This window comes from Gadus morhua, chromosome 18, assembly GCF_902167405.1.
Source record: "Gadus morhua chromosome 18, gadMor3.0, whole genome shotgun sequence".
Classification (NCBI taxonomy): Eukaryota; Metazoa; Chordata; class Actinopteri; order Gadiformes; family Gadidae; genus Gadus; species Gadus morhua.
In genome coordinates, this window is record NC_044065.1 from 7420884 (window position 1) to 7441692 (window position 20809).

At 45.9% G+C, this 20809-nt stretch overlaps 3 protein-coding genes across 3 annotated transcripts; 2 read left to right on the forward strand and 1 right to left on the reverse strand.

Annotated features, from left to right (window-relative positions):
- On the forward strand, window positions 1-4118 carry LOC115531185 (uncharacterized). Its single transcript, XM_030340302.1, has 5 exons — window positions 1-244; window positions 346-443; window positions 788-883; window positions 1424-1594; window positions 1849-4118. Exons 3-5 carry the CDS (start codon window positions 854-856, stop codon window positions 2035-2037), a joined length of 390 nt encoding a protein of 129 aa, XP_030196162.1. The 5' UTR covers window positions 1-244; window positions 346-443; window positions 788-853; the 3' UTR covers window positions 2038-4118.
- Window positions 4119-4130: 12 nt separating this feature from the next.
- Window positions 4131-5867, reverse strand: mrpl27 (mitochondrial ribosomal protein L27). The gene is made up of 4 exons (XM_030340301.1): window positions 5583-5867; window positions 5223-5351; window positions 4821-4888; window positions 4131-4661 (listed from the first exon to the last, which is right to left on the reverse strand). The coding sequence occupies exons 1-4, from the start codon at window positions 5620-5622 to the stop codon at window positions 4455-4457; spliced, it is 444 nt and encodes a 147-aa protein (XP_030196161.1). The 5' UTR covers window positions 5623-5867; the 3' UTR covers window positions 4131-4454.
- On the forward strand, window positions 5790-10080 carry eme1 (essential meiotic structure-specific endonuclease 1). The gene is made up of 8 exons (XM_030340300.1): window positions 5790-6456; window positions 6695-6822; window positions 7044-7133; window positions 7368-7489; window positions 7883-8015; window positions 8650-8765; window positions 8860-9049; window positions 9568-10080. The coding sequence occupies exons 1-8, from the start codon at window positions 5835-5837 to the stop codon at window positions 9742-9744; spliced, it is 1578 nt and encodes a 525-aa protein (XP_030196160.1). The 5' UTR covers window positions 5790-5834; the 3' UTR covers window positions 9745-10080.
- Window positions 10081-20809: the final 10729 nt, after the last annotated feature.

The window sequence follows — 20809 nt, forward strand, 5'->3', positions numbered from 1 at the left end:
CAATAGAGTGTTTATCAAAGTGGAGCCCTGAATGTGACGTCACCCTTAATCTCGTCTCTGTAAACAATGGATGTTGCGCAGCATTTATTATGACGTCATTATATAGACTCCTCTCTCAGCACCCCCCCCCCCTCGGACTGACTTCCCGCGTCCCTGTTCGTAAAGAAACTAACTTTGGATAACTAAGAATGTCGTCCGTTGACCACATTCGTAATCGATCCGCTGACCGTCACCGTGAGTTCACGTGAGTAACGACTACCGAGTAAAACCCGATCTCAAAACTTTAACTCTACCTCAACCGTTATTTTGGTGAAATGGTCCGTTGTGTGTCACCTTCCCCCCTAGTGTCATGTTGCTTGTTCTTCATCTTGGTGGCTCTGCTGCTGGTGCTGATCTACAGGAGGGATCCGTTCTGCTGCAGGACAGCCAGCTCCCGAACCACGGTGAGAAAACTCAGGGGAATATCACAATGCTACACAGTGGAGGACGATAGGCTACTTACACTGGCTCTAATGTATACTTGTAAATCCTATATCATGGAACATATTATATAACAAAGGGCCTATATAACATAAGTATTATACATGAGCATTATCAATTATATCGATTGAAATATTGGCTTTTGGATGTATCTTAACATTTGACCAGTAATGCTATAGATTGCTACACAAATGGAGCAATGACATCTGACGATGTCCAGGACATTTTGTCACATTTTACCTACATTCATAGACCTATGCCTGGAACATTTCACTTATAACCACTCACATGATCCTACGTATTCCAGAATGAACCTCCCCACTATCACAGCAGGGACGCTCTGGTTGGCTTTGGACTACATGACGACAGAATCATGAACTGTGACGACTTTGACCATAATCAAGTAGGCCTAAAACCATTACAATCAGTTCTAACATCCCAGTGAATGAGTGATATACATGACTTACTACACAAATAATTCATGTCACAGATTACAGTGAATGAGTGAACACATTGCAATTATGTCACAGATCCCAGTGAATGAGTGAAACACATCATTACAGATTCTATTCATGTCAAAGATCACACCGATGTTTTGTGACAATTTAGTTAATAACTATTGAAGACATTGTCATTATCCAGTGAATAACTAATGAAGAAAGTCATCATTATCTAGTGAATAACTAATGAAAGTCATCATTATCAAGTGAATAACTAATGAAGAAATCATTATCAGTGTTAATAACTAGGAAGAAAGGCATCATTCGCTAGTGAATAACTATGAAGAAGGTTGTCATTATCTAGTGAAGAACTATTGCAGAAAGCCGTCATTAAATAGTGAATAACTGAGGACGAATACGGTCACTACATAGTGAATAACTACTGAAGAATGCTGTCATGACATAGTGAATATCTAATGAAGTGTGTTGACGCGGGTCGGTAGCTCCCCAGAGGTCCCTTCGTGATCGGGAAGCCCAGTGATTACCACCTGCCGGGGGCCGCCCCACGCCTGCCGTCCTACGAGAGTGTTTGCAGGAAGGACCGGAGAACGCTCATCCACCACATGATCTCTGAGCGCTTCAGCCTGAGAACCAGCTCGCACGGTGACTGGGAGGTAAGGGGATACCGGGACACTGGATTACCACACACACACACATACACACCCCCACACGATATAGTGCTGACTAGTTGATCAACGTCATGTTTACGAGGTTGATTATAATTTTGATTTGTTTTTAAGACATCACTTTGGGCTCTGGCAATCAATTAGGATGTGACATTTCATTTAACGAAAAACATGGAAATAACTAATCAATAAGTCAACTGACAAAGCCATAATTGGCATAATTAATTGTCCTGTCATCACAGCCTCCTCCTCCTTCATACGCCGAGTCCCTCCACCAGCCTCTCCACGTTCCCTCCCTGGGTTTGGGGCGTCTGGATGACCACGGGGTTCCTGCCCAGGACCAAGATGGCCGTTCTTCAAACACGGACCACAGTGCATCACCTGACATCCGGAGGCCACATCTTCCGACCAGCCAGGACCGCAGAGTCTGACCAGATAAAGCTACCGTACCAACTGGGGGGGCTGTCCTCTCTCGTCAGCTCGTCTCTTACAGGCTGTGCGCAGGAGAAAGATTGTCGGGCCGTATATAATGTTAAAGGGTTATGAAAGGCGTGTGAGGCGCCTGTGATGGCGGATTTGAGGATCGTGACGACTCATGCCAGCACACTTAAAATCACAGGGGCCCAGGTTGCTATTGTAAACTGTTTATCGCAACATGCGTGTGTTCGCTCTCTTTGCTTTGGCGAGGGGAAGAATTCAAAGTTACCAATTTACCAGAGCTGGAATCCTGGAATATGATAATTACTTTGCCAACGTCTATGGACGTGTGGGTATAAGGATCCTTTTTTGTCAAAGTTGTTGGACAGAGGTCCAACGGTGGTTTTCGTCAAGGAACAACATGTGGTCAGCCGAAAAAAACTGAACTTTAACTCAAGGCAGGCAAACATCACCTATGATCATTAGCTTGTGAGGGAGAGAGGAAGGATAATGAAAGTTACTGATTAACTCAGCTCAAATACCAGACACAGGCAGACAAAAAAAACACTGGGAGCTGTTCGGTGTGTCCAGAGTTTTGTTCAGATTAATTTTTCTTCATTGTCAATGTTTAACAAATTGTGTGCCTTAGGGTTCTACTTGGTGCCTCTCCATGATTGATACCAATGACATCCTGTCCACGGCTTTCAGTATGTAACGTAGAATTCCCTTTAGACACCACATATAAAGAGTCAGCAGGGACAAGGACTGCATTCCTCTCATAAGTTGTATAACTTGAATTCTATTAATGCCTTCTTTGTGTTCACCCTTGCTCCAGCTGTGACCGAGTATAAAACGACCTAAACTCCCCACATAACATTCATTCCACTCTGACACGAGCAACCCTGAACTCACTCCCATTCAGAGAGTACCAGGCGCTGTGCTCACTCCCCTGCATACCATGGGAACCCCCAGCCCTCCAAGTCAAAAGCCGTGTTTGACTTGCTTTCATAACTGCAATGCGGTCAGTGAATCATTGTGGAAAAGGAGTGTCGGATATCAGATATTCTAGACAACGAAAGCAACATTAGACAAGTTTAGATACATGGAAGGAACAAGGCCTGTAAGTGAACTGGCCCATAGCAGGCCCTGGAGATTAGGTTACATGTTATTTTGTGTAGAAAGCAATAAGAATTCTACACTGCAAAGGTTCATTTCCCCGTTTCTGTCTAGAAATCCTGTGCTAGAATCAGAGGGCTCCCATTCTAGGATTTGTCTGTGGGCCTACCTTTTCTGGCAAATCACAGCCAATCAACAGTCATGTACCCCTGGAATGAAATTAAATTAATAAATGGGACTTACAACCATAGCTTATCAAAAACCTGCTTGGACAGCTTTAGAGTGAACAGGGAGAGGGAGGTGATAAGTAGGACCGTATGTTTTGAAAGCTTACTCTGCTTGCTTTAAATAGCCAATCTTGCATATTGTAGGTTTATGAATAGTAATTGTGTTTAACGGCATGTCATTTCCACATGGTGTTTACCTATTCAAACTATATATTTCTTTTACATGCAAATCCAATCAACATATCTGCTGCTATTGCTGAAAAAAGTCAAATGACTTTGGCCTTATCGATACAATTAACAATTTATTCAAGGAAGCCACCATTGATCGTTTCGTGTTCATGTGATTGACCCGCCCCACCTGCCAAATAAGATGCTTGGATATCACTGATAATCACAACACAATATAAACCCTTGATTAGCACGATGCGGTTTATTTTTAATATGAAAGCAGAAGTGTCTTCATGATTCACTTAGCATGCTATAGGAAGATTTTATAAATATTTGTATTACATTCTTAAAAGCAAGGTGGTTGCCAATATGTTTGTGTAAAGAAATTTCAATTCTAATAACTATAGGCAACCGTGCTTAAAACTTGCTTATGCTACTGTGATTGGGACCGTGCTACATTGACCGTGAGAGACATCTTGTGGTTAGAAAATAAAATGCACCCTTTTAAGCTTCAAAGCTTTGTTTGTGAATACGTGCGAAATGAACAACAGCATCACGATAATATAAATGGCTGGCTGAATAAATCCAAGACTCCATTTTATATTAAACCAAGACTTTATGCGGTAGGTATTCAATACCACAGAACAATACAAATAATACAGATGCTCTGAAAAACCTAAAGGCTACCGAAGCAAAACATGAATCCCTGTGATTACGATGTGCAGGTCCAAGGATTACATTATGGCCGGAGAGGTTGTGCTGAGATGAACACAATGTGAATCAAACACAATCAGCTCAGGAGTGTGCCATGTCCGTTGAACTGCTGTGATCCGGGTCTTTGGTGTTCAACACAACAAGAAGCATATGCTTCGAGTCCCCCCCCCTCTCTCAAGTCAGTCTTATCCCAGCCCTTCCGGGTATCAGACCATGTCCACCAGTTTAAACTTGCCCTCCTGCAGGTTGGGCAGGACGTTGATGAAGGTCTTGTAGAGAATCACGCCCCTGGGCAGCTTGCAGATGACGGCGGTAGCCTCTGGGCTACGAGGCGGCGGGACATAGACCTCCTTGGTGAAGCGGACCTCGCCGTCCTCAAGGGCGTACAACGTGTTGTTGGTTCCCATCCCCACCTGGTGGCCGACGAGGAGAAACAGGAGAGATACATGATAGATGAGACAACCAGAAAAAGGCTGTACCAATGAGCTAAACAGAGCAGTTCTGGTTACATAAAGACAGGCATCTTAAATTAAACTGAATGTGGTGAAGACATGATGAAGCTTCACACTCACATGAGCTCCGGGGTGATACCTCAGACCTCGCTGTGTTGCAAGGATGTTCCCCGCATGGACAAAGTTTCCTGGTTAAAGAGAATGGAAAAGAGAATTATCCTCCATCTGCTGCAGACAGACCACCCACATAGCTATGATAATGATACTTTAAGATGTATTCTGTCTACTTTATGTTATTCTATCTCGCCCAATTACGATTACCCCTAGTGGTTAACCCTGGGTTATAATTTAAACTTCTGCTCTATTGGTCGAAGGGCAGACTACATGCTGGACAATCACTGTGTGGAAGTTCTTCCAAATATGCATTTGGAGGAAGGTTCAGATGAATGTCAGGCCTATTAAATTAAAGTTCAGTCGTGTTCAGATGTAATGCAAAGTATATTAAACTGCATGCAACTGTACCGTCGTGCTTCTTGAAGCCATATCTCCGACCAGGGCTTTTACCTCCCAGGTTCTTGCTGCTACCGCCAGCTTTCTTTGAGGCAAACCTTACCGAGTCAATGAATGAGGATTGGCAAGGAAGCAACAGCCCTATAGCACAGAAGAAATAGTTACGTTTATATTCACCCCTTCTTATATAACCCTTCTTAATGCTACCAATGTGCAAAACATGTGTTGTATAGGATGGGAGGAATAGGAGGTTAAATGCTGAGCCCAGTATCAGAGCTAAAGACAACCAACCGTAACCTAAATACCACAAACAGCGGTCACATATCAGAATGAAATGCAAATGAATACACAGAGAAGATAGATATTCTGTACCTGTTCTTGTTCGGAACACCAAGGACGCGAGCGACGCCATCTTATATGACGTGACCTATTAAAGGCGTCACACGGCATTGATGATGACGCGCTTACGTAGGTAACGTAAAATATGGCGGCGGGAAGCTCAAAGTAAAATAAGGCACTGATGTTTTGGTTTACACATGAACGTTTTGAAGTTATGCGCTTGTCCGCCTGGGAACACTTTCTTAACGATTTTTTGTAACCACGTTTTAATCTAGTAGCGTGAGAATGAGTGACTCGGAAGAGGACTTTCCCGTGTACGACTTTCTGCAGGCGGGACGACGCGGCTCCCAGGCGAACAGAGCCGCGGATCTGGTTTATCTGGACAGCTCCGACACCGACGTCGCATCCCTCTGCTCCCTGCCCGCTGCGGAGCCCGCTGCCGCCGCCGGAGTCCCCAGTGAGGACGTCATGATGCTCAGCAGTGACTCTGAGGAAGAGGCACCCTACGTTCCCTTGGCGCTTAGACTCAAACAGAGGCAGGCACCTGTGGTTAGTATTGTCAGAAACGCCAACGATTCTCACCGAAGTCCGCCGTGTCATCCACAACGACCTCTCCCGGTCCAAACGGGGGTGACAGCTGCAGAGGAGAGGACGGCCCTTAAGTCGTGGCCGCCTCCCACCACATCCACCGCAGGAACCTCCAAAGCATACCCGGCCAAGAGCACTGTGGCAGGGCAGTCCATTAGGACCGGCAGGGAGGAGGTGAACAGGAGGGACAAAGGGGACAAGGAGAACCGGAAGGTGGAGCTTGAAAGGCAGAAGGCGGAGCGCAAAGCCCAGCAGGAGGCTGCCAAGGCCCTGAGGCCGGAGGAGTGTATCAAACACATGGTGGTGGTGGTAGACCCAGGTAAACACTATTAAGCATCTATCAAACACATGGTAGTGGTGGTGGTGGTGGTGGTAGACCCAGGTAAACACTCAGCATGGATCGAACGCATGGTGGGGGCGATAGACCAAGGTATTCAGCATCAAACAAATGTCATATCTGGCTGGGGTGTGTTTGGGTTGAATGTAAGCTTGGATAGTCTGAGCACTGTGAACACGCTAGAGCTGCCAAGTTTGTGAGCGTCTCTGCTGTGTTCCAGGTCTGGTCCTGCTTGAGGGAGGAGGTACTCTCCTAACCTCGCTCCAAGAGCTCGGTTGCTCCTGTGCCATCGAGAAGCAGCCCCTCCCCCGTAGCGTCAGCTGGCTCAGAAGAGCCCCGTCACAGCAGGTGAGGCTCACCTCGCATCACAACAACAGCACTGCTGTTGTCACACACACATACACACACACACAAGTGTTTGGCTGACAGGAAATTGTGTTTTCAAGGTAAGCTCCTGTTTCTGTCTCTCCCCTTAATAAAGTTCCTGTCAGTGTTCTCCCCATGGGGTTTCACTTCCTTGCAGAACTTAATGCAGTATGAACCCTTCTTCTCTCCATCTGTCCATGCAGATAGGTGAAGAGAGCAGCGTACCAGAGGCCCATGTGGTGATTCAGATGACCGCAGACGACTTCATCGCCCTTGTTCATAACTACACTCAGGTCTGTGAAACCTCTGCGCTTGAAGCTACATCGACTAGGTGAGATTAGTTGAATAGACCAGGCTGATGCTTGTGGAGATGTGTGTGTGTGAACACTGCTACCTGATAGATTCAAAGGTTAACCTTTTTCCATTCTCTATAGTTGGCCTTTTTCAAAAGGCTTGATTAATACCACTGTGTTAAACGACTGGACTATGAATTGGCCTTCATCCCCTCCACCTCCCCTGGGACACAGGAGCAGAGGCATGGGACGACTGGTCAAAGCCCTGGTCTAAGCTGCTGGGTCCAGGAGCAGCAGACCCGGAACCCTGGACGGATCATCAGCCTGGCTGTGGTGGACCTAGAGAAGCACTACAGGTATGGGGACATTCAGCGGCCCAGTCGGGGCCCCTATAAGCACTACCGGAAGGGGGACAACGGGCACCACAGCCTGGGCTCCGATTAGCCATACAGGAAGGGGGATAATAATGAGCAGCACACTCATGTGACCATTCTTTCTCAATAAAAAAATATGGTCAATATAAAAATACCAGGCCTCCTACGAGTATCTTAGGAATATGGACTTTGCTCCATGAATTTATACTATTAGTTTCATGATTATTACCATTAAGGTTGCACTTGATAAGCCTGATTTTTTTACTCCTCTAGGTCCTTTAAAGGGCTGAGGGTTAGGGAGGGTGGGGGGGGGGGTTGTATAGTGGGGGAACTGTGATGGAGGGATGGACTAACAACGCCGCCTCGACCCGCCAGAGCCCAGAAGGCCCACGGTCAGAAGAGGCTCCGGGGGGCGGTGCTGGGTGAGGAGCGCGGCGGCGGAGCCAAGCGGAGCAGGAAGGCCCAGGCGGAGCCGCCCCCTGACGTGTCCCGGATGGACGTGGAGGAGGTGGGTGGCAGCTCTCCCAACGCCCGGGTCGCTGGCTGCTCGTGAAGCTGAAGGAGTACCCGGTCGTTTTATGGTCCACTCTGTAAACCAGCTTTCACCTGGATGACATTTATAACCCTGTCGAAGATACACACGCAGTCACAGCCGTTTGTCAAGAGGGCACACACACACAAGAGTGAACGCTCCAGACAGAAGCTGCCATCGGTTCGTTTAAGAGACGCCACCTAATTATGAGGAACTAATTAAATGCCCTTAATGAGCATCTCCTCATCTAGATTAAAGGAGGGAGTGTGCACCATGTAGGTGTATTAGTATCATTAAATCGGATTCGTTGTTGGCGATTCATACTCGTGTCGTATTAAAAGGACTCGAGAGAGTTGCAGTACTGTAAAATCCTAAATCAACTTAAATATACTGTAGCAGAATCTAGGTTACGGTATATTTTACAGTTGGGCCACCTCTTGCATGAGAAGGTTTCAAACAACAATGTGGCCCCCCCCATAATGACAAATTATTTCATAATGATAATGAACTGCGAAACCATGACGACCTACATGGCGCCCGTCACTCCCATGCTCCTGTGCTTGGTCGCTAGTATGTACAGGCCCGGTCACCATCACTTTACTCCCCGCAGGCGGTCGTACATCTGCAGCTGCACACCGGGGTGCAAGTGCGCTTCCTGGCGGCATGGAAGGACTTTTCGGATCACATCGCCATGACAACCAAAGCTATAGCAGAGGCCCCTTTCAAGTGAGGAAACCCAGTTGAACAAAGCGAGGTGTGTGCGTTCCCATCTGTGTGTAACATATATTATAAGTGTGTGTGTGTGTGTGTGTGTGTGCAGGCACGACCGGGATAACACAGGCTTTTCCTTCTGCCTGGAGAGTGAGTGGGCGGGAGGCCAGAAGGTGGACCGCCTGGGTAAAGGCCTGCTCCAGGTGTGGAAGAGGCAGATCCAGCAGCTCAACAGAGTCAGCCCAGACATGGCCTCCGCCATCCTGGGGGCCTACCCGTCGCCTCAGCTCCTCAGACAGGTGGACAGCCGCTCACGCCCCTCCCCGTTTCACACAATTTCATTTCCGTCAAAAATGAAAATCTCGCTCATTTTAAGATGGCGTAAGCAATAAAGTGTACTGTGAAAACACGCATACCGTAACGGCAATACCGCAGCGGTTTCCTTGAAGACACTGTGAAATTAAAACGTTTTTTCATGCTGTCAGACAGGTTTCTTCTTCTTTTTTTTTTGCAGCATGGCATTTTACATTCCCAGCGGACTACCGCGTTCACAGCTGGATAATCCATTTAAAGACTTTTGCATAAACCAATTAGCTCAATTTCCTCCGCTTCATCACCTGTCTGATTGGGCACTGCACTGTTTCTACAGAGCGCAGACCCAATCTGTAGTAACCCTGCCTCAAGTGTTTGTTTTCTGTGCTTCACGCTCAATGTGTCAACAACGCCTCCGTCTGTCTGTCCCTATGCACACGTCGACCCCAAACCGACATCGACACCATGCGTCGTCATAACGACGTGTCGTCATTGACCACCCCAGGCGTACCGGGGTTGCCGGACGGACCGCGAGAGGACCTCCCTGCTGTCGGAGCTCCTGATTCGCCGAGGGGAGGGCGTGACGGCCACCAGGCGGCGAGTGGGGCCGGAACTCTCCAGGCGCCTGCACCTCCTGCTGAGCTCCGAGGACGCCCAGCAGACGCTGGACTCCAACACCTGACCACTGAGCAAGGCATCGTGTGTGTGTGTGTGTGTGTGTGTGTGTGTGTGTGTGTGTGTGTGTGTGTGTGTGTGTGTGTGTGTGTGTGTGTGTGTGTGTGTGTGTGTGTGTGTGCAAAAAATGTTTCCCTGGAGCGCTACGGTATTTTATTTCTCACATATTTTATGAATGAAAGTTAAAACAAATTTTTTACTTCATCCATGTTGATGCAATCACTTTGAATGGTAATGCAAATGTGTTTATTTAAAACATGTGTACACATACTGTATATTGTTTGTGTTCTATTACTTTATAGCGCCTCTGTGTATTATTAAATCTATAAAATGCAAAAAAGTATTTCCAAACCTGCCATGCCATTTTATTCCAGTAGAAATGATTTACCGTGCGGTTAAACAGAGGTAGAACTACAACCAAATAGCTTGGAGCTCAACGGCAGACCTGTAAAGTAGTTAAATGAAGCATTATCCAAGGCATAACTCACTGGCCCACATCTCTTAGCCACCGGGCCCAAACTGAATGATGTGCGGCCGGTCTCCCAGCTCTGTTTGTCTCCATGGCTGTCGCTGGTAGAACTCATTACGGCCCCCCTGTTTGCACTCTCCAGCCCAGTGGTAAATCCACCGAGTAACCCACTCGGCTCCGCTCGACACTGCTGAGCCTGTGGCTCATTTTCAGCACATTAACAGAAACGGAGCCAAGAAGTGATGAGGGTTAGGAGCAGGGTGAGAGAAAAAAAACAATCAAATGCAGGGTAACGAGGCGTTAAATGGTGTTAAGAGATGAGAGACACGGCAGGTCTTTGAAAATACCGAGCATGCCGCCTATGTGGCGAGTAGCAATGATGTTGCGATGGGCGAGCAAGACGCATGGCGGCAATATTCGATGTGAGAGTGGACATAAGGTTGTCGTTTAATTCCACAAACATGTCACAGACCAGCGGCTGAGGGATGCTAGTAAGCCCTACAGAACCAGTGAACACATTATTGTTCTGAGTGGTTTGAACTGAATTGCTCAACATACTATTATGTTGCTGCCAGATGGAGAACTATCTTTACCTTCGGGAAATGTATATTGGTTTATCTATCTGGCGTACATTATGAAACCGTAATGTTAGGACGGTATTGGGCACTAGGGGTCAGGCTTGCACCGGTGTGAGTTATGAGATACTTGACTTGAGTTAAGGTGCAGACTAGAAATGCATCAATTTGTGTACCTTGTGTCTTGGAGAGCTTTATAAAATCAGGCGTGAAACCGCCTAATGTAAGATAAAGACGCAGAAGATAAATATGCACAGAATAATCTTGTCACTTTTTTTGCAAAATGTTGCAGATAGGAAAATAGACGAGGAGAAATTCATTATTCAAAGTGACAACCACGCAAGTTAGTGTTGTTCTGTACACTCAAGTCTCGGAGTGCAAAAACATGAGGTGAGAGCGCTAAACTGAATCACGCGTCCCCTGGGGAGGACGCTGCGGAAAGTCTTGGCTTGGTGCGCTAATATTTCCTCACCCGATTGTCATTAAAAATGTATCCACATGACTGTTATATAGGAGCAGACTTCTCCAACAAATAACACACCTCTGTGCTGTAGACTAACACAGGTATCGTAGCTCTGGGCTCACATACATATGAGACACAAAGTAAGTAGTCACAAGTGAAGACGATTGAGAACAATGTCCATCTCACTCACACACACACACACACACACACACACACACACACCACACACACACACACACACACACACACACACACACACACACTCTTCAGTCACCCACACACTTCAGTCACCAATCAGCCAACACTTTAGACTACTCAGATCCACAGGCTCACAGTGAACGGACACATTGACTCTCAGGCCCCTCAACCAGTACCAGCTTTCACCCTTAAGACATAGTGCCCCCCTACCAGGAGAGGTCTGCTAAGTCTTTGTACCCCTCTATGTCTTTGTACCCTGCTACCAAGAGAGGTCTGCTAGGCCTTTGTACCCTCTACCGGGAGAGGTCTGCTAAGTCCTCGTACCCCTCTACCGGGAGAGGTCTGATTAGTCATAGTACCCCAGCTACCAGGAAGGGTTTGCGGGATAAGACGGGGAAACCCTTTCGTCGCCAGAGATGTGAAAAGCAGCAAGAGGCTGAGACATGACCCAATTCACTGGATGTGGTGCCGATCCAGTACCAGGTAATTTTATTTAATGTAACCCTGCTGGCGCTCTGGCTCGTCAACACACAGCCACACTGTGCCGCGTGCCCCCTTCCCTAGCAGAGAGCAGCTCGGTGTGGCTGTGGAGGCTGCATCGGCACGGGGGGTGTGCGTGTGTAGAATGAACCAAATCAGACCCCCTCCTCATGCAGCCTGCCACTTCACCCTCGGTATGCAGACCAGCGCTCGTCTGGGGAATCATTTTATTTTATTATTAACGCTGCAATCATAGGTCGGCCCGACGGCCGGATCCAAGCGAGGTAAAAAAAAAGGAAGACCAGCGTTTGGTTTGGAGGCTGACGGCACTACTGGAATGTCCTGATAACTAACACAAAGACCAGAGCCACACAGGCGTCTTCTACATCACACATTGACGCAGTAGTGCGCAAGAAGGAAGAAGTGTGGCATCTACATGGACTGAAGCAGTAGTTTGCGCACGGAAAATAATAAGCGTATATCCACACACAGACATCCACAGAAGTCTAACCCATATTCAAAACACTCGAGTTCATGACTGCCTTTCGGCAAGATCAAGGGTGATTCCGGTGTGAAGCGTGACGTTCACAGGGGCTGGAAGTCATAAGTGACTCAACCACACCGCAATCGTTTGGACCAATTGTATGGACTACTGCTGAATCCCATCTTTAACCGACTAAACTAATCAGTCAACCTTGGTTTGCCCCTTTGCTTCAGCTAGGCATTACTAATCGAATACAGTAATGCATTTCAAATGCTAAACTGTTAGGTGCACTACGCCTGAACAAATAGCTACAGGAATCCATCATCTTCGATAGGAATAAATACAGATTGTTAATAGAAAAATATATATCCGTTTATGTACAATTGAGGCAGCTTCAAGGTTGTTCATTATTCAACATGAATCTGTTAAATTCCTGTTAGTAATGGATTTGGCCTTTTCAGAGACTCAATGACGCTGACTTGCGATCATGCTATTATGAAGCTGGGTAGAGAGATGAAGGCCTGAGCACAAAGCATTATGAAAAGCTAGGTACAGAACATTTATAAAGAGCTGGGCACAGGAAGATATTGAGGAGCCGGGTACAGAACCTTATGAGGAGCTGCGTGCTGAACAGGATGCAGGACTGAGAACAGAGGATCGTGGAGAGATGGGAATAGAACAGTTATGAAGAGCTGCAGGGGTACAGGACGATTATGAAGAGCTGGGATCAGAAAATGAAGAAGAGCTGAGTTCAGAACATGAAGAGCTGAGTACAGACCAATAAGAAGTCTGAGTAGAGAACTGTCATGGAGCGCTGAGTTTAGAACACTCAAGAAGACCTGGGTACGGAACAGTTACAAAGAGCTGGGATCACAACATTATGAAAAGCTGATAACATGATTATGAGGGGCTCACTAAATAACAGTGATGAAGAGCTGTATTCATAAGTGAAGCGTGGAGTTCAGAACATTATGCAGAGCTGAGTTCAGAACATTATGAAGAGCTGAGTTCAGAACATTATGAAGAGTTGAGCACAGAACCTTATGAAGCTGGGTGAGGCCGGGTACAGGGGCTAACTCTGGTCCTGTTTGATGAAGCTACAGAGAGTTAACTCGACTCTCCTCTCAGTCGGCTCCAGCTATTACAACATCAGATAGGCTGGAACAAGACAAACACCCCTGCAGTCTATTCATCTCTTTAGGACAACCTAGCATCAGAGTGCGTTAGGGAACCCAGAGAAGCCGCTTCAAAAGCAGACTACCCTGAGCCCACTTGTGGGAAGTACTGGTCATTACTAGGAAACCAACAGTCCATCTATCTTGTCCTGCCGTAATGGTGTTGTTGTGACCTGCAAAACGCAAGGAGGTACGCGTAATGAGTGTGAACCCTCCAATGTTTTTAGAGCAGGGTCACATTGAATACAGAGAGAGAGAGAGGTGGATAACTTGAGAGGGCGAGAGCTTCTTCTCTCTGCAAGGGGCGTCAAAGACAATAGAATTGGTCATCAGGATGAGACTCACATCTGTTCCCTGTGGAAGAAACGGAGGAACAGAAAAGTCGAGAGCGAGAGCGAGAGAGAGAGAGAGAGAGAGAGAGAGAGAGAGAGAGAGAGAGAGAGAGAGAGAGAGAGAGAGAGAGAGAGAGAGAGAGAGAGAGAGAGAGACATTTATCATTAAACTTTTCTCCAAAGGTTGGAACACCCACACACATACGCCAAAGGCCAGCAGAACATACAAAATGGGTGACATTAGGAATGCTAAACATTGCACTCTAAAAGGCTATTCAAACCCATTAGGAATCCATAACCCACCACTTCAGGTTCAGCTGTACGGGACATGGAGAACACAACTCCCTTCGGCTGAACATAAATAATACAACAACTGAACTAAAATCCAAACCTTGACACCTCCATTACTTGATATTTACAATGTACTTTGTGCGTTGGGGATTGGAAGACGATTCAGGGGGAGTGGGTGACTCTCATCTGCCGCCATCAAAGAAGATTCCGGCACCTTATGAACTTCAATAAATGATATTGAACGCCACCGTGGCCCTCAGAGTCGGCCGCCGGCATCACTGCCTTGTGGTGCCTTGTTTACTCGCTCCTGTTTTCTAGGCCATTACACACGATGAAGTGACACCGGGAGGCACTTCACTCCCAACCGGCGCCGTTCAGGAATCAGCCCGTAAATAATGCACACTGGGCCGCGCCGGCCTTTACCGTGACGCACGCCGGAGTACAGTGTTACTCAGCGTTTAATAGTAGGATTTAAATCAAGATACTGGGCGATAATCAAAGCTACAGATTAATGTGCTTCGCTATTACGTTGGGTAATGTTGCCGTGATCAACCTAGAATTAAAATGTTAATTTCATTCTCCTCAAAACTGGGACTAAAATTGTGTTTGGTGTTTTGTACGACCCAAAGCACGGTGGGTGTGTGTGTGTGTGTGTGTGTGTGTCTGTGTGCGTGGGCGCGTGTGGGCACACGTGCGTGTCCCTGTGTGGAGTAGCACAAGGCTCTCATGAAGCCCTACATCCCCTCATGTAGGCCTACACCCCCTACAGGTACTCTGCTCTAAAGGTTCATGTAGGCCTACACCCCTTACAGGTACTCTACTCTAAAGGTTCATGTAGGCCTACACCCCCTACAGGTACTCTGCTCTAAAGGTTCATGTAGGCCTACACCCCTTACAGGTACTCTACTCTAAAGGTTCATGTAGGCCTACACCCCCCTGCAGGTACTCTACTCTAAAGGCTTCTGTAGGCCTACACCCCCTGCAGATACTCTGCTGTAAAGGTTCATGTAGGCCTACAGGCTACACCCCCCTACAGGTACTCTACCCTAAAGGCTCATGTAGGCCTACACCCCCCTACAGGTACTCTACTCTAAAGGCTCATGTAGGCCTACACCCCCCTACAGGTACTCTGCTGTAAAGTTTAATTTAGGCCTACATTATGTTTAAGGTAAATCCTTAATGTCCTCATCCAATTAACAACTTGTATTGCTCAACCGTCTGTGGATTTAATCAATAGTGCTCTGAATCCCTCACCATTTAGTCGCAGATCAGTGAAACTCAGCTGCATCATCGTTTTTAATAGACACCGAGTTGCATTTCAACTTAAATTTTAGCAATTTAAATGTACCCTCCCATAAGCCGAACGCAAAGGCAGCATCAAAGAGCTCAGCGATGGATTATTAGCTGTCAGGACATGATGTTTTAGAGATTCGCCAGGCTGGAGCAGACCGGTATTAGCATCTCCTAAAACCACTGAAACCATGTGTTTTTATGGTGTGTGTGTGTGTGTGTGTCAGTGTGTGTGTGCGCATGAGTTTGTTGTGTGTTCCTAAATCACCTTGTTGCCATGGCTACCTCTTCACACTACACAACACTCTTGTCAGTGACCATGGCTCTACCGACGCAAAATAGTTTGGCAGATATATTGTGTATAGGACATACATCTATGCATCCATAAATCCATATATATATATATATTTCAGAGAGATGTATCGTATATTTAATATATATCACAGATATATCCTATATTGAAGATATATTCTAATATGTAAGACATCTCCTTCTTGAAGCATTTTTTTAAATTTCAAGTTGTCCTCTCCAATCACTTGATAATTATTTTGTGATATTTTATTCCATTAAATAATTAAAAACCGATGACTCATCGACAATAAAAGTCTCTGGCACTGAAAGTCAATCGTCCGTCTTTCAAATCCCTATACCCGTGTTTTAAAAAATAAACAAATAAATGACATGTGTGGAGATATGACGAGCGAAGACAAGGTTGCCATGATTTATAGACCAACACAGAGAGATGTGTGTCTTATCTGTCCTGCACAGCTTTGCGATTCTGTCAACCGTCCTTGGCGTTGGTAGTTTATGTTGTCAGGTACAAGGTATGAAGCGCAGCTCAAAAATAAACTACTCAACATACTGGTCGGAAAAACCTCAGTTTGTCCCTCTAAGGACACTTTAATAGCATGTAACGTTTTTCGGTACATAACCTTTTTATCAACTCCAAGTATTGTAAATCCATCGGCATTATCAGAATTGTTTAAGCGTTTAATAGGTTTCAATTTTTTTTATTCGTGAAATTGTGACTGATGCTCAATCATAGTGCCTCAGACAGCAACACGTGTGGTCACGGAGTCCACAAGGAAGTCCTTTAAAAACACAGCTAGGCCCGACTTCCTACGGCCGCACCATGTGACACAAGCCTTATCGTCTCCCCTCCCCGCTGCGCTCGGAGAGATAAAGGAGGCTGTGAGATGAGGCAGGTGCTCCAATAAACTGTAGTGTCCTCCTAAATACTGCCACGGCACGCTGTGAGCAAATTTCACCCTTGAATTGACTGAATGCCTGCGACTGAATACCCTCACTTTAATTTAATCGGAGGAAGAGCGTTGACCTTAAGCTCTCATTATGGCGAGTGGTTTCGTTCATCTCTCTGGCTGCGTTGCGTTGCCCGGTCACATCAGGCGACACCAGCGAAATGCCACCATGAACCACAATGTATGTTAATTAGTATCTGCCTTCATTAGGTTCAACTGGGCGTTCTGTCTTTGGGCTCGTGGCAGATTTGACTTGTGAAACATGGCTTCAAAGTGTTTCCCGGTTTATATCCAGATTGTCAAAATAATGACAACCCCATGTTGGCATATGTCTGATTTGTAAAGATAAAATAATAAAAGCAATTGTTCTTTGATGTACCTCGGCTCACTTTCTGTTATCAGGTATCGAGCGCTGCTATAGGACATCCCATTACCAGAGACATGAGTCTACTGTAGGCGGGAGACCAGATCTGTGCAAGTAACCATCAGATGAGAAAGGGAAACACATACATACATACATACATACATACATACATACATACATACATACATACATACATACATACATACATACATACATACATACATACATACATACATACATACATACATACATACATAAATACATACATACACATCAACTTTATAAACTTTCAGAAGGTGAACATCAAAAAATTGGAGTAACGAGTTATGCATAGTTAAACTTTTCCAGACCTTGTAAAACTATAAACCACATAATGTTGATTTTCCAAGATCCGTCATATGAAAACCTCTAAGCCTTCTCGGGATCTTTGTAAATATAATTGTATGATTAATTCTGATTTTTCGTAAAGCCCAAGAGTGAACCAATCAGTTCTGCGCTATACTGGCAATATCTCCACAATACTCGCACCACAAAACACACGAGTGAGCAATCCAACCATCCGGTCAATTTATCAACTGTCAACCTTGTTTACCGCCTGTTGCTCTGGTGTTGCGTTTGCTCTAAATTATCAACCCTCACTTGTTTGTGTTTGGAGGAGTTCATAAGGGCGGGACTGGAGGAAACAAGCAAGAGTCCAAAGTAAAAAAAAAGGAATTTAATGTTTCTTGTGAATCAAATGTTACACATGCTCTCTGTTGGCCTTCAGGAAGATCAATTACCCAGCTGATTGGCGCCGAAGGGCCGCGGAGGAAGCGTAGATTTGTGGATCACGTCCCTGAGACGAAGAGCCCATGGATTATTTCAGGCCTCGCTGGAGGACTCCAAGCAAGGGAAGATCATTTAGAAAGAGTGAGACGAGCGGGTGGAACTAGAGAATGCGAAAAATAGGGGGAGACTAGAGGCTGATACTAGATGGTGAGGCTAGAGGGTGATACACAAGGGTGAGAGAAGAGAGAGAGACTAGCGGGTAAGACTAGAGGGTGAGACTAGAGGGTGAGATGATAGAGTGATACTAGAGGGTTAGAATAGAGATTGATACTAGAGGGTGAGGCTAGAGAGTGCGACTAGAGAGTGAGACTAGAGAGTGAGACTAGAGGGTGAGACTAGGGGGTGAGACGATAGAGTGATACTAGAGGGTTAGAATAGAGATTGATACTAGAGGGTGAGGCTAGAGAGTGCGACTAGAGTGTGAGACTAGAGAGTGAGACTAGAGGGTGAGACTAGGGGGTGAGACGATAGAGTGATACTAGAGGGTGAGACTAGAGAGTGAGACTAGAGGGTGATACTATAGAGTGATACTAGGGGTGAGACTAGAGTGAGACTAGAGGGTGATACTATAGAGTGATACTAGAGGGTGAGAATAGAGATTGATACTAGAGGGTGAGGCTAGAGAGTGCGACTAGAGAGTGCGACTAGAGAGTGAGACTAGAGAGTGAGACTAGAGAGTGCGACTAGAGAGTGAGACTAGAGAGTGAGACTAGAGACTGAGACTAGAGAGTGCGACTAGAGACTGAGACTGGGATAATCTATACCATATCAGGGTACAATAATCTTTGCATTCAACAGGTCCTAATGACGAGTGGTTTTAAAATTCAAGAAAACTGTTAATAATAGAGGAGCATACTAGAGGGTGAGGCTAGAGAGTGCGACTAGAGAGTGAGACTAGAGAGTGAGACTAGAGGGTGAGACTAGGGGGTGAGACGATAGAGTGATACTAGAGGGTGAGACTAGAGAGTGCGACTAGAGGGTGATACTATAGAGTGATACTAGAGGGTGAGACTAGAGAGTGAGACTAGAGGGTGATACTATAGAGTGATACTAGAGGGTGAGAATAGAGATTGATACTAGAGGGTGAGGCTAGAGAGTGCGACTAGAGAGTGCGACTAGAGAGTGAGACTAGGGAGTGAGACTAGAGAGTGCGACTAGAGAGTGCGACTAGAGAGTGAGACTAGAGACTGAGACTAGAGAGTGCGACTAGAGACTGAGACTGGGATAATCTATACCATATCAGGGTACAATAATCTTTGCATTCAACAGGTCCTAATGACGAGTGGGTTTTAAAATTCAAGAAAACTGTTAATAATAGAGGAGCATACTAGAGGGTGAGGCTAGAGAGTGCGACTAGAGAGTGAGACTAGAGAGTGAGACTAGAGGGTGAGACTAGGGGGTGAGACGAGAGAGTGATACTAGAGGGTGAGACTAGAGAGTGAGACTAGAGGGTGATACTATAGAGTGATACTAGAGGGTGAGACTAGAGAGTGAGACTAGAGGGTGATACTATAGAGTGATACTAGAGGGTGAGACTAGAGAGTGAGACTAGAGGGTGATACTATAGAGTGATACTAGAGGTGAGACTAGAGTTAGACTAGAGGGTGATACTATAGAGTGATACTAGAGGGTGAGACTAGAGAGTGAGACTAGAGGGTGATACTATAGAGTGATACTAGAGGGTGAGAATAGAGATTGATACTAGAGGGTGAGGCTAGAGAGTGCGACTAGAGAGTGCGACTAGAGAGTGAGACTAGAGAGTGAGACTAGAGAGTGCGACTAGAGAGTGAGACTAGAGAGTGAGACTAGAGACTGAGACTAGAGAGTGCGACTAGAGAGTGACTGGGATAATCTATACCATATCAGGGTACAATAATCTTTGCATTCCACAGGTCCTAATGACGAGTGGTTTTAAAATTCAAGAAAACTGTTAATAATAGAGGAGCAGAGGGGGGGGTGCATCGGTACCATGCGGGCCCCAGGGGCGCTTGGCAGGTTTAAACTGCAACTCAACATTAATGTCGTTGCACTCAAGTCGCTTGCTCTTTGATCTAATAATAGGGGCAGGGTGTAGGAGGGGTCGTTGGAGTGAAACCAGAGAAGGAGGTCTCCCGGGCGGAAGCCGGCTCTGCCTTTGGGCTACGGCGCTAGTCAAACAAGCTTCCCTCCTGCTGGAGGTGAGGAAACACCAGGTTTGGAGAGACACACGTTCACATGGGAAACGTTAAAAGATGGTGGAGCTGCCTGATCGGTGCATCTTCATCGCGTTACTGTGTGGGAGGACATTCATTAGAATCCTCCTTGGTGGTCTCGGTGAAGCATATTCTATTATGTTTGGAGCCGCATTAAATAAATAAGTATATATTTATTTATATTGGATGTGTCATCCAGAACTATAGAGCAATTTTTATCAAATTGATTGAATTGAAACTAACGCTGCTGTTGAAATACTCTCTCTCTGAAATACCTGAACAGAAAACTGCCTCCATTTTGGCTTCCTCACAAAATACAGTTTTTTTTTAGAAGATGCCTGGGTACTAAAGAAGAAATATAAATATAAATGAAAAGACGTCTCACTTCCATCACTCTAGGCCAGAGCTAGCTCCTTTTTTCTTTTTTTACTCACGGACAATCTGTAGATAAATGAGATTGTCAGCAACTCCATAATGCAATTTCAACCCACATCGTCTCCGGACCTTCCCCTGAGACGACGTTATTAAACAAATCTTTTCCACAGTTTGCCAACTCAAATCTCCCTTTATTTCCTATAATACCCACCAAACCCCTTGCCGGAACATTTTATCTTTTGTAGCAATAAGAGCATAATTTGCTCCGTTTGGAGCTCTGTGTGTCCAGAATACCAA

Excerpts from the sequence above, each read along its gene's own strand:
- mrpl27 (XM_030340301.1), bottom strand. The coding sequence starts at position 5,622 with ATGGCGTCGCTCGCGTCCTTGGTGTTCCGAACAAGAACAG. Across the intron at positions 5,352-5,582 it reads GGTGTTCCGAACAAGAACAG|GGCTGTTGCTTCCTTGCCAA; the intron begins GTACAGAATATC and ends TCTGTGCTATAG. Across the intron at positions 4,889-5,222 it reads TGGCTTCAAGAAGCACGACG|GAAACTTTGTCCATGCGGGG; the intron begins GTACAGTTGCAT and ends CTCTTTAACCAG.
- eme1 (XM_030340300.1), top strand. The coding sequence starts at position 5,835 with ATGAGTGACTCGGAAGAGGACTTTCCCGTGTACGACTTTCTGCAGGCG. Across the intron at positions 6,457-6,694 it reads GGTGGTGGTGGTAGACCCAG|GTCTGGTCCTGCTTGAGGGA; the intron begins GTAAACACTATT and ends GCTGTGTTCCAG. Across the intron at positions 7,134-7,367 it reads TTGTTCATAACTACACTCAG|GAGCAGAGGCATGGGACGAC; the intron begins GTCTGTGAAACC and ends CCTGGGACACAG.
- LOC115531185 (XM_030340302.1), top strand. The coding sequence starts at position 854 with ATGAACTGTGACGACTTTGACCATAATCAA. Across the intron at positions 884-1,423 it reads ACGACTTTGACCATAATCAA|CTCCCCAGAGGTCCCTTCGT; the intron begins GTAGGCCTAAAA and ends GCGGGTCGGTAG. Across the intron at positions 1,595-1,848 it reads GCTCGCACGGTGACTGGGAG|CCTCCTCCTCCTTCATACGC; the intron begins GTAAGGGGATAC and ends CTGTCATCACAG.